Below are 16,433 nucleotides of genomic sequence, written 5' to 3'. Positions count from 1 at the left end.
ATAGTATTAAACTAAATGATAGCAATATTTAGCTGAATTTGACAACTACTATCCTTATGGACTATTAAATAATTTGTGTGACCATTACTAATATTGTGTCATTGCTTTTATAAAGTAGAATCTCTAAATCTTCTTTTAAGTATCTTTAGCTTGAGTTGACTTTGAAAACAGCTTTTAACAAAAAATGTAAATTGTTTAAAAATCAGAAAATGCAAGTTAATGTACTAACATTTCATTGAAGTATTTCAACATGCTTTGTATCATCTATATTAATTGATACTTTGGCCTGAATGTTCCTTTAAACATGAGCTTTCATTCACTAGCAGATTTCAAAACATAGTGGTCCTTATTTTACATCTCTTTTCTGTTCTGAAATGTAGACTATAACTGTCGCTTTAATACATTAAGATTCCAGTTTCCAAAATGATGCATTTGAAGCATCAGGAAAAGTTGGCAACTTCCTGTTTTTCTCCTTTGGCTTCATCTATTTTGCACTAACTAAACTGGTCAGTTTGAGAGGTTCCACAGCAGGAGTGTAACGAGCCTTTTCCCACTCTAGTCTGCTTGAGTGCCATTTTCATTTTCATCACTGTGAAGAAGTTGGTACTTTTTAAATTTTGTCAAAAACAACATTTTGGATTTTTTTCCATTCTTAAACCGTTATGTGATCTGTCATATCCTTTTTAAGAAGCATGCTTAGTATGTAGTTCTGAAGGATACCTGCTGTACTTTCTTTTGGAAATCTGAATATTGATGTGCAGTAGCTGGAACATATTAACGAAGGTACTTTTTAGATCAAACCAGCTTTTAAACCAGTAAATGTGATTGTCACACTCAGCCTTATTATTTTAGGATAGCAGGTCAAGTTTCAGTCAATCAAGGCTGATGTAACAGGTTGCTATATATGCCTCAGGAAAAGCACATCCTTAGACTAGTCTTAGCTGTTGCTAAAATATTTTGATTTTTCATTTGTGGGTTGTTTTTCTGCCCCAGTTCAAATCATTCCAGTTCTGTAAGTCATCTGGCAAAGTCTTTATATCTGAAGTGCTTTGATGCCTCAGGTTCGAGATATGGCTTCTTGAATTTTTTAAATCCTTCCTGTAAGAGACACATTATATTGGTACTTGAAACATCCCAGTAGTCATTATTAAAAATGCATTAGTTCAGTGTAGAAAGAGCAGAATTACTTTCTTCTAAAACATGTAGGTTGCTCCAAAAGTAATGCCTTCTGTTTACATCAGTGGAAACTACAACAGATACAAAGAGAACAATAATTCTATTTGGTAGAACCTGTTCTCAGCTACAAAACTATTTCTCAATAAAGTCTACCATTAGCTATGTATTTTTATAAGCAATGATTAAGAGCCTGTATGCCACAGTCATTTAAAAAAAAAAAAAAAAAGCAGCCAGTAGTAGTCATTTTTCCCCCTCCCCCTCCCTTTCATACCTGCTATGATGATGTTGCTGCTAGGAAAATGTTGCCCATGTTGTCCATCTTTTATTGGCCCAAAAAAGTGGAAGTCAGGAGGTGCCATATCTGGACTATACTGTTAGTGTGGTAGGACAGTCCAGCCAAGACTGGCAGTATGCTCCATGGTCATCAAACTGGTATGGGGCCTGGCATTATTGTGTTGTAAAAGAGAGGTTGTCTTCTCTGACCTGACTCTGGAAGTTTGAGCCTTCAGCTTAATCAGTGGTGTGGTGTTTTAGTCAGAATTGATGGTTCCAAGGAATCTAGAAGGCTCACTCTTTTCCTGTTCTGAAAGACAGTGCACATCATTTTACTCACTGAAGGCTGCTGCTTGAATGTTTTCTTTGATGGGGAATTCACATCATCACTCTGCAGACTGCTGTTTTGAATCTGGTTAATGGTGGTGACGCTATGTCTTGCAACTAGCAATGATGTGATCCAGAAAGCTGTCACCTTCAGCCTTGTGTTGGTTCAGTAGGTCCTGAAAAACTTGGATATGGTGTTCTTTCTGTTCCTATGTCAGCATTTGTGGGACCCACCTGGCGCAAGCCTTGTAGTGTTTCAACATTGCCACCACAGTTCCTGATGCATGAACATTGGCTTCAATGCAGTTTCCTGGTAATAATCTGCTAATTTGCACAGATGAGCTGATTGAGGCACTCTTCATTTTGTGGTCTAAGAGCTGCACATGACTGGAACGTGGGTTGTCTTTCACATTGCTATTCCCACTGCTGAAATGCACCACCCACTACATCACTGTGCTCACACTGACTACTTGGTCTCCATAAACATTTAGTAAGCATCAATGGATGTCACTAGGTGCCATTTTTCCACGTGAAGGAGTTCAGTTCCACACCTTTGCTTCATCTTACACTTCCGTGTCAGATGCTATTTTGTCACACTGCCCCTCTGCTACTGTCTGCTACATGACAACAAAATGCAATGAAATACTAATGGGAAGGTTCAGACTCTACTACTGTACCGCCACCATCTGCCTCTGATGTTTGGGCAAACATGATAAAATAGGAGACATCACTTTCAGAACAGCCCTTGTGTAAAACATAACATATTGGCTTTATTCTTTGACTTTTTTTTGGTAAAGATGTAAAGAAGCAGGGTTCTGTAATCAACAGGACATGGTCTTGATGTATGAGGTTAATAAAAACTGTTCTGCTATGCTTTGAAAGCTTGAAGTCTGTCCATAGCACTAAAAATTGCAACATAAACATTCTAGCTCAGCACCTCAATCTGATACTATGATTGAATATCTGGAATGTTACTAGTTTATAATAGATGCCAGATATTTTTAATAAGCTTTGTAGGAAAAAAAAGCCTTTTCTTTGTAAGTATATAATTGACAACTGTTGATCTAGTGTTTGTGTTTTCTCTAAATTTTGGATTGGCTTTTGATTGTCACGTGTAAGGTGTTTGCCCCCTTTTGTTGGGGGCAATACTTTTTCAATGTGTTGAAAGAAGATGCAATTTAGGACGACTTCTAAAAGCTATTAGGCCAAGCTTGGTATATCTGACTTGGTATTTGTGACTTGGTATGCTGCGTGCCATCTTTGCTTTCTATTATTCACCATCTTCCTCCTTAATCTTTTTTTGACGAAGAGGCATTTTTGTCCAGTGTCCGAAGGAAGAGTATATTGTTTTAGTCCCTGCAACCGTCTTGTCTTACATAGTTGTTGAACAACTCTGTATCTTTTTATGTGTAAAATGATTGTATTATACCGAGAGTCTAATGTATATCTTTTAATGCCTTGATATATTTTTACGTCATTTTTCATTTGTTGTTAGAATGACCTCTCAACAACAACTTTAAGACAGTAATCTTTATTTTTTGTCTGAAACTCAACTTCTGTTGTTCGTTAAAGATCACAATGGAAGATTGTGTTTGGAACAAGTTATTGTTGGCTTCGGCAACAGTGATTTTCAAAGTCATACTTTATTAGAAGCCTGTATGTTCTTAAATTGCTTTATAATTCTCTGCCTTTAACTTGTGAGGTTTATAGACTGTAGTGTTTGAAATGAAAAGCCTTGAATAGAAGGCAAAATATAATGTGTTGGGATTTGCAGCTAATGCTGCAACTTCATTGCTCGTAAAGAGAGTAGTGCAGTTTTCTGTAGCCGTTGCTTCAGATCTTTACATATGATGTAGTTGTGTAGAAGGTGAGGAAGAACCCCTTTGATTATATTATTGATTATATTTGGTTATTGATATATTGATTATTTGAATATTGATTATTGATTATATTATTATATTATATTTTTGAGACCAATTGATTGTTAGATGCACTTATGCACACATCTTGTAACTGAGGTACAGAATGTAGACCTTTTCACTTTCTAAATTCTTGAGTAGATGAGCAAAGATGTAATTCAGAAAACTGTTTTCTCACAGTGCAGTATAATGTGTACTATTTATCTTCTGGGGTTCATTGCAAAAATAGTGTAGAAACTTGTCAGAATCATTAGAATTACTAGAGTAAACCAACTTGAAATATGGCTTCTCTTTTGAAGCTGCAATTTGTTTATAACCGATGTATTTTTTTAGTAGAGAGTTGCTGACTAGCATTTGTGTCTCTAGAGAAGAAGAGGAGCGTCTGAGAAATAAGATCCGAGCAGATCATGAAAAAGCCCTGGAAGAGGCAAAGGAGAAATTGAAGAAATCGCGTGATGAGATTCAAGCTGAGATTCAGACTGAAAAGAACAAAGTAGTGCAAGAAATGAAAAAGAAAGACAGCAAGCCACTGCCCCCTGTTCCTTTACCAAATCTTATAGGGATAAACAGTGGAGAACCAGCAGACCCAGATATTCGAGAGAAGAGGAACAAAATTAAAGAGGTAAATACATTAACTTGTATCTAGTAGCTGTTATTTATACAATATTAAGTTGTTGTATCATGAAACAACATAAGAAAAATAGGACTGCAAATCTTCTTAATTAACAGTGAGTCAAAAGTATAAATCAAGTATTTTTTTGTTTATCAAGACATTTTATTACATTTTTTCTGCTGTTAGTGTTTGTATTTCTTGGGATAACAATTTAAAAATGATGTTAGGGATTTCTTGAATTAGGTAGTATGAGGGTCAAAGTTTGTCATTAACAAATGGAACAGGGACAATGCATTTGACTTTGTCAGGTTCCGTTGAAAGCATGTGGTCTTTTAGTGTGTCACAAGATAAACATTTTAAAAAGTAGATGGGAAGATGGGGAAAAAACAACCTACTTCTAAAATGTACAAATTTGCTAAGTTAGTATTTGTTTTTTCAAATTAAGTTTTAAGTAACTCCTAAAAATAGGAGTTTAAGTTGTCTCATTTACCTGTAAAATATTCAGAACTAATATGTTGGCTTAAGCTTTTGATTCTTTGGCAGCCTACACCACAGAGAATACTGAGTCTAGTCTTACCCTTTTCACCTGTGAGATTCATTGCAATATTTTGTCTGGGCGATGCCAGTTTATTATTTACATCAGGCATTTTTCTGAGTCTGTGTTTTTAATTAGTCTGACAGAAACATCGTAGGCCATTTTTTCTAGCCCCCTCTTATCCCCCCAAATCTGATTAGTTTTATGCCCTGAAGTCAGGTTTACAGACAGAAATAGTTCAGACCAGAGGTAGAGGGACACAAACTCTGTATGTAAAGAACATCTGGGACCACAATGCTCAGTTTCATTGAGTTTTGTAAGCTCATATAAATATGTCATTCATACAACTGTCCTAGTAATAGGGAATTACCAAAGCTGGAGTATGTGGCATGCAGTGGTTCGGTCACCCAAATTAGAATTTTACTGTGAATATTAATGATGGCTACGTGAAATACATTCTTAACAAGTAATAAGCAATTCTTTGTCTGTGGAATGGTATCATTATTTGAACCTACAGGTAGCAAATCCTTTCTGTAATTTTAACTGGAATTTACTATAGTTAAATACATCTTGAGTTTGCCACTGATGTATTTAAGGGGTAGAAAAATAATTTGACCAAGCACTGAACACAGCTAAAGATGATGAACTGGACTAAAAAAACCCTGAAGTTCAGTTAGATCAAACCTAGGACTAGAGGGAAAACTGAAAATCAGAACGGGAATCTGTATTACTGAAGTTATTTTGACACCAGGTATACCTTTGTGAGGAAACAATTGCTTCAAGTTAAAGCAGATTTTCTTGCTGATAACAACAACAACAAAAAAGTTTGAACAGTTCTCCTGATCTACACCTGAAGGTGTAGCAATTTGTCTGCGTGGCTTGTGATTCTTGCCATGTATATTCTTGCCATGTATCTCATGTTATAGAACGATTTTTCTTTTTGTTGTTCATTTATCAGTCAAACTGTAAAAAAACATAAATGAGACTTTTTTTTTACTACATTGTTTACGGCTGCTATTGTGGCTTCTGAAGCATGTAACTTTTATAGCCAGACAAAAGATTTCATGGAATTATGCATTAACTAGGTAAGTGCTTCAGTTAGGATATCATACCTTTCTACTGAGCATTCTTCACCAGTGTGACTGTTGCGCTTGATAATTCTGGATTGTATTAGCATGACAAAAATTCTTTGTTGTGTGAATTGCCTTCACTTGGTCTGTCTTGACACTGATGTTGGTATCCTTCACGCATCTGACAATAGAATATAAAAATAGAAGGCCCACTAGTCAGAATGGACAAATGAGTGCTGCTGAACCCAGTGTTTTTGCAGACACTCTTGGTGACTTCTGTACATACTTCAAGATTTTGACATCTATGTGCAGTGGATATAATATGACTGAAATAAAACATTGACAGTACCATTTTGCCTGAAACCTGTTTTTGATATGTCAGGTACATAACAGGTTGCTGCAGTGATTCCAGAGATACAGTTCTACATGTTGAAATTTGCTGCCATCATTGCTAAGCTCTTGTCTTCTTTTTTTTTTTCTTCACAACCACTGTACAGTAATATAAATGATCTTTGTAGTTGAGATGCAGATATAACAACAACAAAAAATCTAGGAGACAATGTCTCCAGCATAAGTCTACATCTAGATATGTAAAACTTCTAACACACAGCATAGTTGCCTGGATTAAGATGAAAAAAATTGCACAGGGAGGTACCTTGTGCTACTGAGACTGCTTATCAGGCTTTGAAATGCCAGGTGTTCCTGAGGAGGCACTGGCTCTTGCTTTGCTTTATTTTGAATTGTCCTGATGCATGTTTTATGAGCACAGTGTTCCTCAAACAGCTCTAGACTACTTGAATTCACAAAATGAATGAATTTATGCAGACTACTTCACCTAGTACCAAGTGGTGAAAATGTAGAATAGACTAGCTGATGGGAACAATTTGTAACAAATGTGGGTATTTGCAGTCAGGAGGCAGACTAGTTTCTATCACATTTACAGATGTAAAAATGTATTACTTTCTCTTTTGAAATACCATTTTGGTGAAGTCTTTTTTTTTTTTTTTTTTTTTTTTTACAGATTGCTGTATAAAAAAGTTTGATTTTGCCAATACTTCAATACTTTAAAACTTTTTCGTACAGAAAAGGACGTGTGTATTAGGATTGTGGAATGCTATTAAGAGTTTTATTAAGTATTTTGAAAGCTTTATGTAATAGGAATGTGTACTAAGCACAGAGAGGGATGCTTCTTAAGATTGTGGAATAAACTAGAAGCAGGTTCTGCATCTCTTGGTCTTGAATTTTCTTGTTCAGTTCTTATATTTGTATTTAGCGTGTCACTATTCTCAGTTGGAACTAATTCACAAAATTATATAAATTATATAAACTGTTCTAACAGTTCAGTTATTTAAATAAGGACAATACACTGGCTCATCTTTACAGTAGCAATTTTGAGAATTAAGGTTTTTCTCAGCTACTTACCATGGAAGCTTTGTAGTACTTCTCCGGTATATTGGGTTGCTCTTCTGACTCTAAAAAAAAAAAAAAAATCAGCATTTTAAAATCAATTAAATCAATTTTAATCAATTTTAATAATAAACACATCTAAAAATGATTATTGTTGGTATACTTTAACTTTGTACTAACTGTAACTTTGTATTACAGCAGTTTTTTTTCATACTAATGTAAAGATAAAATGGTTTTATAGAAGGACAGATGAGACTTGTCTCATCTTTCAGAAGATTTTAAGATGTCTTTTTGAGGCTAATGCAGAGAAATTAGCTATATAACTGTTAGTTTGAAAGTCGTTGGCTACCTTTCAAAGTTAAATTAGACATAAATTGTGTGAGCACTAGGAGTTTGGTGAACTTAATTTCCATTATGTCCTTTAGATAGTATTCAGAGTATTAATTTTTGCTTCCGTTAAATGTCGTCATCATTATGGACGTTATTCTGTTTTTCAGTGTGTTTTGGTTCTTTGAAAGGTTAAGTTTTTTACTCAGTCAAATAAAGGAAATTCTTTTTTTAACAGTTAAACACTCCATTCAGAATTCGGATTTCTTTCATTTCAGACTAAGGCTAATTTCACAGTATTGCCTTGCTGCCTGCCTTCATTCCATATACTTGTTAAAATAGAGTATTTAATCCAAAAACCCATTCAGATTATTCTGTATATACCTTATTCTAAACAGTGAAGTGCTTATTTTGAACAAGTCCATAGATGGCAATTCTGTGAACAGTTGAAATTATGACCATGTTAATTCTACATACGAATCTATATGTATTGTATTACATAGTGTTAATTTTACAAGTATTTAAAGAGTCGGGGAATGCTCATAGGAAGTTCAATAATTGGCTGTAGACATGATGTTGGTAAGAGGCTTATGGGTTCTATGACCAGGGATCCCCATTTGCAGGGGATCTACCTGGGAGAGAGGCTGGGGTGAAGGTCTCTTTGTCAGTAGAATGGGTGACCTCAGAAGGAGGAGGAGATAGAGGGGAAAGCTACCAGCGGCTCATTGAGGGTGTGATGGACAGGGATGGTTGATGAAGGGTCTGGGGCAGTGTCACAAAGAGAGATCACAGAAGTGATGAAACAGGGATTTCTAGTACTTGAAGGAAGTACGTACAAGACACTCAGGAGAAATCTCCAAAACCCTTACTGGGAGATTACCATGCTGAAGCGTGTCTTGAATGTACACAGTGCGGTAAATAAACATGATAAAAGAGTGACTTAGGTACAGCAGCAGGGCTGTAGTCTCCTTGGAATCAGGGAGACATGGTTGGATGGCACCATGAGTGGAGTGTTCCAACAGAGTTAAAAGCTCTTTAGAAAAGGCTGACTGGGAAGATGAAGAGATGTAGTTTCCCTTTGTGACATGGCAATTGAAATACATGGAGCTTTGCCTGGGGATGGATAATAAGCTGAGATATTTTTGGTAAGGATTAAAGAGGAGATGAGGGTGATGCTGTAGCGGGTGTTATAGGCTACCTGACTGGGAAGAACAGGCAGATGAGACCACTGTAAACAGATAGGAGCCATTTCACATTTGCAGACCCTCATGGGGAATGTCAGCCAGCCTGATATTATTCTAATTTAGGTTGGAAAAGACCCGTCAAGATCATCATGTCCAATTATAGTGTAACACTACCAAGTCCACTACTAAATCATGTTCCTAAGCATGATGTCCACATGTTTGTTAAATACTCTCACAGATGGGGACCACCACTTCCCTGCTTGTTCCAATGCCTAACCACTCTTTCCATGAAGAAATTGACATCTAATCTAAACTTCCCCAGGCACAACTTGAGGCATTCTGTCCTGTCATTTATCACCTGACAAAAGAGACTGATGTTGCAATTTCAGGTAGTTGTAGAGGGCAAGATCTCCTGTCAGCCTCCTTTCTTCATGCTAACCCACTAACTCCTGTGACATCTTGTTTTCTAAGACCCTTCACTGGCTTTGTTACTTTTTTCCTGAATGCATTCCAGCAACTCACTGCCCTTGTAGTGAGGGACCTAAAACAGAGCATAGTACTTGAGGTATGATCTCACCAGTGCTTAGGAAAACAATCTCTTTCTGGTAGCAGCCAGGATGCCACTGATCTTCTTGACTACCTTGACGCACTTCTGGGTCATATTCAGTTGGCTGCTGACCAGCAGCCCCAAGTTCTTTTCTGCTGGGAAACTTTTCAGCCACTCTTCTCCAAGCCTACACCACTGCCTGGGGTGGTTGTGACCCAAATGTACCATCTGGCACATAGCCTTATTGAATGCTATTCAGTTGGATGTGGCCCATTGATCTAGCCTACCAATGTTCCTCTGAAAAGCCTTTTTATCCTTTCATAGCCTCATGGTATAATTTTAGTTCTGAAATACCTCCCTCTTCTTTCAAAGGTCATAAATGCTTTTTCTTCCTATGTTCCAGAAGAAACTCTCTTCATCCAGGTCGGTTGTCGTCTTTGGTCAAGTGGGGCATCTCTCTTGTCAGTTCCCTCACTACTTGTCAGAAAGTTGTACTCCACACATTCTGAGAATCTCCTAGTTCTCTTCTCAGCTGTATTGCATTTGGAAAGTTGGAGTCTCCCTTGAGAATGAGTGTTAGCAATCATGACATTTCTAGCTGCTTTTAGAATATTTTGTATGCTTCTTCATGATTGGGTGTCACAAGTCTATGGGTCCAGATGGAATTCACCTGAGAGTGCTGAGGGAACTGGTAAACATGATTGCTAAGCTGTTTCTTACAATCTGTCAGTAGTCCTGGTCAAACAGAGTTCCCAGATGACTGAGTGAAAAAAAGATGTAGAAGCAATGGGAGTGGGGATGGGTGCCCTGGAAAGGATACAGGGATGATATTGGGATGTGCATTGACGTAGTTGAGAAAGCCAAAGCACAGGTAGAATTGAACTTAACAAGGGATGTGGAAAAACAAGAAGGGATTCTTTAAATACATTGGGCAGAAGAGAGTGTACGCCTAATGAATTAAAAAGGAGAGCTGGCCTCTTCAGACATGGAGAAAGTGAGGGTTCCAGTGCTTCACAGAGGGTGGTGGAGCACTGGAAGAGATTGCCCAAGGAGGTTGTGGACCCATCCCTGGATGCATTCAAGGAAAGGCTGGATGTGGCTCTAGGCAGCCTGGTCTAGTGGTTGGTGACCTTGCCTGTGGCAGCCTGGTTGAAATTAGATGATCATTATGGTCCTTTTCAACCTAGGCCATTCTGTGATTCTTTGATATCACCCAAGTGATAGGGAAGCCGGTGAGGAGAGATGTTCTGCTAGATCTCATACCAACAAATAGGGGCCTGTTAGGGATATGTAGGTCAATGGCAGTCGACTTCAGTGACTGTGAGATAGTGAAGTTTAGGATCTTGAAGGGAGGGAGCAGGGGAGAAGCAAAATCACAGTGATGGACTTCAGGAGAGCAGGCTATGGCCTCTTCAAGGATGTAATTACTGGAGTCCCATGTGTATAGCCCTAGAGAGAAGCCCAAGAAAGTTGGTTAGTATTTAAGGATCACCTCCTCCAAACTGAAGATGGGTCCATCCTAACAAAGAGGAAGTCCAGTGAAAATGTCAGGAAACTTGCTTGGATGCACAAGATGTTCCTAGCCAAACTTGATCACAAAAAGAAGGCATGCAGAAGGTGGAAGCAAAAGCAAGTAACTTGGAATTAATACAGTGACACTGTCTGAAGATGTAAAGATGAAATTAGGGAAGTGAAAGCCCAAATGAAATGCAGGAAGAGATGTCAAAGTTGACTGGAAGGACTAAATGAGATGGGAAGCCTGGTTATATAAGAGATGGAAAGGAAGAACTGGAGAACTGAGTCTTCTTTGTATTTCTTTACTAATAAGGCTGGTCAGCAGGAACCCTAGGCCCAGAAGATCACAGAGAAAGACTGGAGCAAGAAAGTCACTTCCTCGCTGGAACAGGGTCAGGTCAGGGAATACTTAGAGTCTGGACGTACGTAAGTCTGTAAGCCCAAATATCATCACATGGGCTCATGAGTGAAGAGGGAGTTGGCTGGGCCCAGGCCTATTGAAGATCTTAATTAATGATTGGGTTGATAGGGCAAGTCTGCTGCTGTCACAACTGGGAGGAGTGGCTGAAACAACAGGGGGTTGGATGGGAGTATTGAATTAACGTTTATAAATACTTGAAGGGAGGGACAGAGCCAGGCTTTTTTTCTGTGATGCCCTGTGCCACCACAGAAAAAAGACAGTGGGCACAAACTAAAACACATAGGACCTTCCCTCTGAACATCAGGAAGCAATTCTGTACTGAGGAAGCACCTGCAAAGGTTGCGCAGAAGTTTTGGAGTCTCTTCTTTGGGGATCTTCAGGAGCAGTTTAGGCATGGGCCTGGGCTGTTTGCTCTCAGTGAACCTGTTGAATAGGACTAGGAGACCTTTGGAGGTCCCTGCCGACCTCAGCCATTCTGTGAAGTCTGTTGTCTAAGCCTGCCAGGTAAAAGGAAGCTTTACCAGAATGTGCAGTTAAGTGAATGGAGTGAAATAGTTCTTGTGTTTTAGGCTTCAAAGATACACTGGCAAAGTCTAAGAGTCCTCTGGAACTTTTATTCTACTTGTCCTGTATTCATTGTGATACACAGTCATGTAACAAGGCTGTTCTAATTGTACCCTTTATTCATGAAAAGGTTGAGTATTGTTCAAAGTTGTGAAGTGAAGGAGATGCTGATTTTGTAGCATGCTTGCTTCTTGAGCGCTTTAAAAACTTTCTAAGCTTCATGACACAGGCTTGAAAGGAGATGTTTTATTGATATTTGAAAAGTTGTTTTTAATACAGATTTTGATTCTGTTCCAAAAAGATGAGCAAGACAGTTAAGCAAAAGTTGTTGCAAGCCATCCTCAAGTGTGTCACCTCTGATCTCTGGATGTCCTTTATAAAAACATATGACACCTGCATCCATACTCAGCAGTGATTTGTTCTGCATCAAGTGAGTCAGAAACAACACTTCGGTTGGGAAACTGAAAATCTGCCAGTGAAAGTGAATTTAGATTAAATTTCCATAAATCCACTCAAATTTGAGTGCATCTTATTTTAAAATGTGAACTCTAATATGGTACCTTTTAGCGGAGAGGTATTCACTTAAGGGAGAGATAATTTAATATTAGTGGAGGAAACTTTGGAAACATTTTTATAAATATACTGAGAAGATAAGTGATTAAAATGTGCTTTCATCATGGTCTTTGAATGTTGCTCAGTAAGTTCCTAACAATGTTTAGGAGTAGTAGCTTTAAAAGCAGCAAAAAATGGATTCCTATGGCTTTCTGACTGCCATAGCCTTGTAACACTCACTGTTCCTCTCTCACACATACACTGCTGTGAACAACTTCTTGTCTTCTAATTTGACTGTATGAACTGTAATGTATTTTGTGTTTGGTTTGGAGCCACCTGTGTGCTAAATTCTGCCCCGCTGGAGAAATAAAGGAATGGATTAAACTGCCTTTCTCTCACTTGGAGTTGTAATTTGTGTCCATCTTCCTTACAGAGACACTGATTTCCTTTTGTTTCTCACAAAAATTAGAGGTCTGAAATAGCAGATTCCTCCAACTCTGTGAAATCAAGTTTGAAGTTAGACAATGGATTCAAAGGGTAGTTCAAATGTGACAAATGATAGAAGTATAGACAGCGAGACTGCCTAAGTCTTATTCTCTTAAGAAATCAGATTTAAAAAACTGGCATTCCTTTATCTGAATTGTTTTGTGCACTTATTGAGAGAAGAGCTATGAAGAAGAAAAAGTATTTAATCATGTGGAGGTCTTTTTATACTGCATAACTCCTCTTTTCATAGTTAACTGTTCATGATTTCTATGCTAATCTCATTTATTTTTGTAAGTGCACTATTTCTGATCTAGCTAAGTTGGCTGTCTTCTGTGTAATTTCTTTCAGCATTTCAAAACAAATTGAAGCAATTTTCTTTTGCTTTCTATATATTATTTTCATTTTCATAGTCACTTGGGTAGGGCATCTATTTTTAGTGATGTTTCTGTATTTTGTTAAGATTTTTGCGCTGTATTTTATAACTCACTACATCTGCCTTTGATCACAATAAGAATGAACTATTACAAATACTACTACCTACCTTTTTCAGTATTTAAGACAACACTCTCTCCATGTGAGTGCATATCCGTGTGTATGTTCTAGTAAGTGGCTCTGTTTCAACTCCTGAAGTGCTCTGGATTCTGAAGTGTAATTCAACCTATTGAAAGCAGCTATGCTGGCTTTAAGCTAGTTTTGCTGTACTTTTTTGATGACTGCAATCTCATTTTTACTGAACGACATCTACGTAAAGTCAAGGTGCACTCATTTTCATCATGGTGTAGTATAGCCTTTTGACAAACTAATTTTCAATGCTTTTGTCAGACTGAAAGTTGTTTGATCAGCGCTTTGGCCAGTACAGGCAAGTTTGGAATGTCCCTTTCACAAATTTGTGTCTGCATGCTGGGTGATTGTATGGTATAAAAAACTAATTTTAAAGTTGTTTAAAAATCATGCTTATGAGAAGTCTTGCAACTTGTTGTACTTATTCTGCTCAGACAGGAGAAGAAAAATAAAACTTCTTGTCTTTGTCTTTGTGGCTGGTGCAGTATTACAGTAGCATAGCCTAGATAGCTCACTTTGGTTGGTAACTTAAAGTGCACACTAATGTGAAGAATGCATGTGTGTTTGAAGGCAATTAAAAAATAATCAGTCCCTTCAATTTTTATCGATTGCAGAATTCTCTAGCACTGCTAGAAGAATGTTAAAAATTCAAGAAGATCTCTAAAAACAAAGTTATGTTCTTTCAGGCCATTGTGACAAAAGCTGCTTTTCAACAATGAACTATAATGCATCCACAGTATTTAAAATGTTTAAATGCAAAGTAAAATCAAGAAAACAAATACTGTATTTCTCTGGTACAGTCAGCCAAATGAAAATAAGCAAAATCCCAGGTAAAGTACTTGTTGCAAGAACTGTTAGGTTTCTGTGAAATCTAATTGAACTTCTTGCTGTCTTTTACATTTTGAATTTTGTGTTTCCTTTTTTTCCTGTACTACGGAGATTTTGCTAGCAAAAATCGTGAGTTCTGGTTGGATGGAAAGTACTGTATATTAAATTTCAGAAGATGTAGAGTACAAAGTATTTTGCAGGTAGGAAATTCTGATTGGAAAGCAACAGTATCCTCTTAAACATGATAAAAATTGTACTATCTGCTGGTCATCTTTGCAGCATTTCTTCTGTAGCCCTTTCTCTATTTCCCAGAGCAACATAGAATATATGGCATTATGTTTTATAACACAAAGAACATTAAAAAATTGTTTGATATAAATACTTTGACGCTATCTTTCTGAATTGCTGTGTATCAGTGACTTCATAAAATATCATTGTGAACTACTAGTTGATCAGCCAACTCTTGTGGTGTATTCAGCTAACACATAGGCCATATATGTATGCTTCTTCAGTACCTGACACTTTCAACAATTAGTGTGTTCTGGGACTCGGATTCTTGATCTGCATTGCTGGCATCTATTCTTTTTTTCTGCTTATCAGTGGACTAAAAGGTGACTAAGATGACAGTTTTTTTTTTTTTAAAGGATTCAAGATAGGATCAAAGAACTACAGAGTCCTATGTTTGATGAATTAACTGTGCAGATTAGCAGAAACTAGAAGAGGGAATAAAGTAGTTGAACACATACCAAAGATTTTCCAGTGTTGTTTTTTTTTAAATGATGATCATGATACACGAAGGAAGGAGACCTAATGGATGTATACACGATGCATCAAATAAAACATTGGAAGGTTCATTACTAACAGCTTGAACTAAAGTAGTCTTGGGTTTGAGGATGTTGTCTCTTGTCCTGGAGAAACAGATTGACTGCAGGAAGCAGCTTTGTCAGCATGGAGATTCAAAGTAGAAAACTGAGTCCTGACAGAAGAATTGCAGAAAAATCCAGTAGAACTAAATGATTAATCGTATAAAGAGAAAATGATCCCCACTGGGACTGGGAGAGGATGGAATTAGAACTTGACACTTACTATGATAAGGTATGAGGTGATTTATTCCCACTTGAGAACGAGAACTTGTTCTTTGGGAAGGTCACTGATAGTGCTTAATACCAGACAAAAAAAAGTGTTTCAGGAAGGGAAGACGAAATAGACAAAGGTCATTTGCTAGCGTATGGACATAGCATCTTGTATTCTTCGTATAGTTCTAGTCTCAGTTTCAAAAGAGTGTGGTAGAACTGCTGAAAGCACAAGGATAAGATGATGAAGATGGTTAAATTGTCTGAAAAGGCAAGAGTGGAAGTACTGCTTTCTAGTGGCTGGTGTGCAGTTCTGTTACAAAGACAATCTGTGAGTTTTCTGAACGCAGGATTAGTTAAACCCGTGACTCTACCAGGTTCACTTGTAACAATAAAAACACAGAACAGATATCAAAAATATAGATTCACTTGGTTTAAAAAAAAAATACCACTTTTGGCTTTCTTAAGAAATTTGAGCAGTCAGCTCACTGCTATAAACTTTCCACATTTATGCCATTGATGTCTACTGTTTCAGTTCTTACCAAACTGAGGTATTGTCCCCTTAGTTCCATCAGATGTCTTAGGCTTCAGGTCTTTTATGCAGTGAAGTTCTCCATTTTGCATTAATATGATTGACTTTTTTGTTTTGATATAATAATGGATCTTTTGCTCATTATATCAGAAAATGAAGAGAACACAGTTTTCTTAGAGCATGTTCCAAGCAGATTTTTTGCATGGCAGAGATTTAAATGGATACTTTAATTTCTATTTAGGTAGAGATTTGTAGTTTCTGGAAGAATGAAATAATGATTTTTCTAATTATCTTCAAGCATTTAAGTCATATACATTAAAAAGATCATTCCTTTCTAGTCACAGCAGTTTTCAACAAATTGTTTTATTTGCTTATTTCGTAGGACTCTGATTTAGTTTAAGTTAGATCTCTACCCTTTTTGAGGAACTGGAATGAGGTCTTTAACAATAATAGTTCAAGCCAGACTGCTTCAGTGCCCTGCTGTAAGGATGAGACTATCCAACAAAAATCATTTCTGTTACTA

General features: G+C 37.2%; 1 protein-coding gene across 2 annotated transcripts in view; it reads left to right on the top strand.

Annotated features, from left to right (window-relative positions):
• Window positions 1-16,433, top strand: part of MAN1A2 (mannosidase alpha class 1A member 2) — a 132,759-nt gene that overhangs the window by 25,761 nt on the left and 90,565 nt on the right. For both annotated transcript variants that reach the window (XR_795100.3, XM_010718173.3), the window contains exon 2: window positions 4,062-4,317. Coding sequence is in view for 1 of the 2 variants with exons in the window: in XM_010718173.3 (XP_010716475.1) it covers window positions 4,062-4,317 (256 nt within the window). In the remaining variant the exon portion in view is untranslated. The remainder of the gene's footprint in view (window positions 1-4,061; window positions 4,318-16,433) is intronic.

Source organism: Meleagris gallopavo, chromosome 1 (assembly GCF_905368555.1).
Source record: "Meleagris gallopavo chromosome 1, MGAL_WU_HG_1.1, whole genome shotgun sequence".
In the NCBI taxonomy this organism is placed as follows: Eukaryota; Metazoa; Chordata; class Aves; order Galliformes; family Phasianidae; genus Meleagris; species Meleagris gallopavo.
This window is presented reverse-complemented; position numbering and strand designations above follow the sequence as displayed.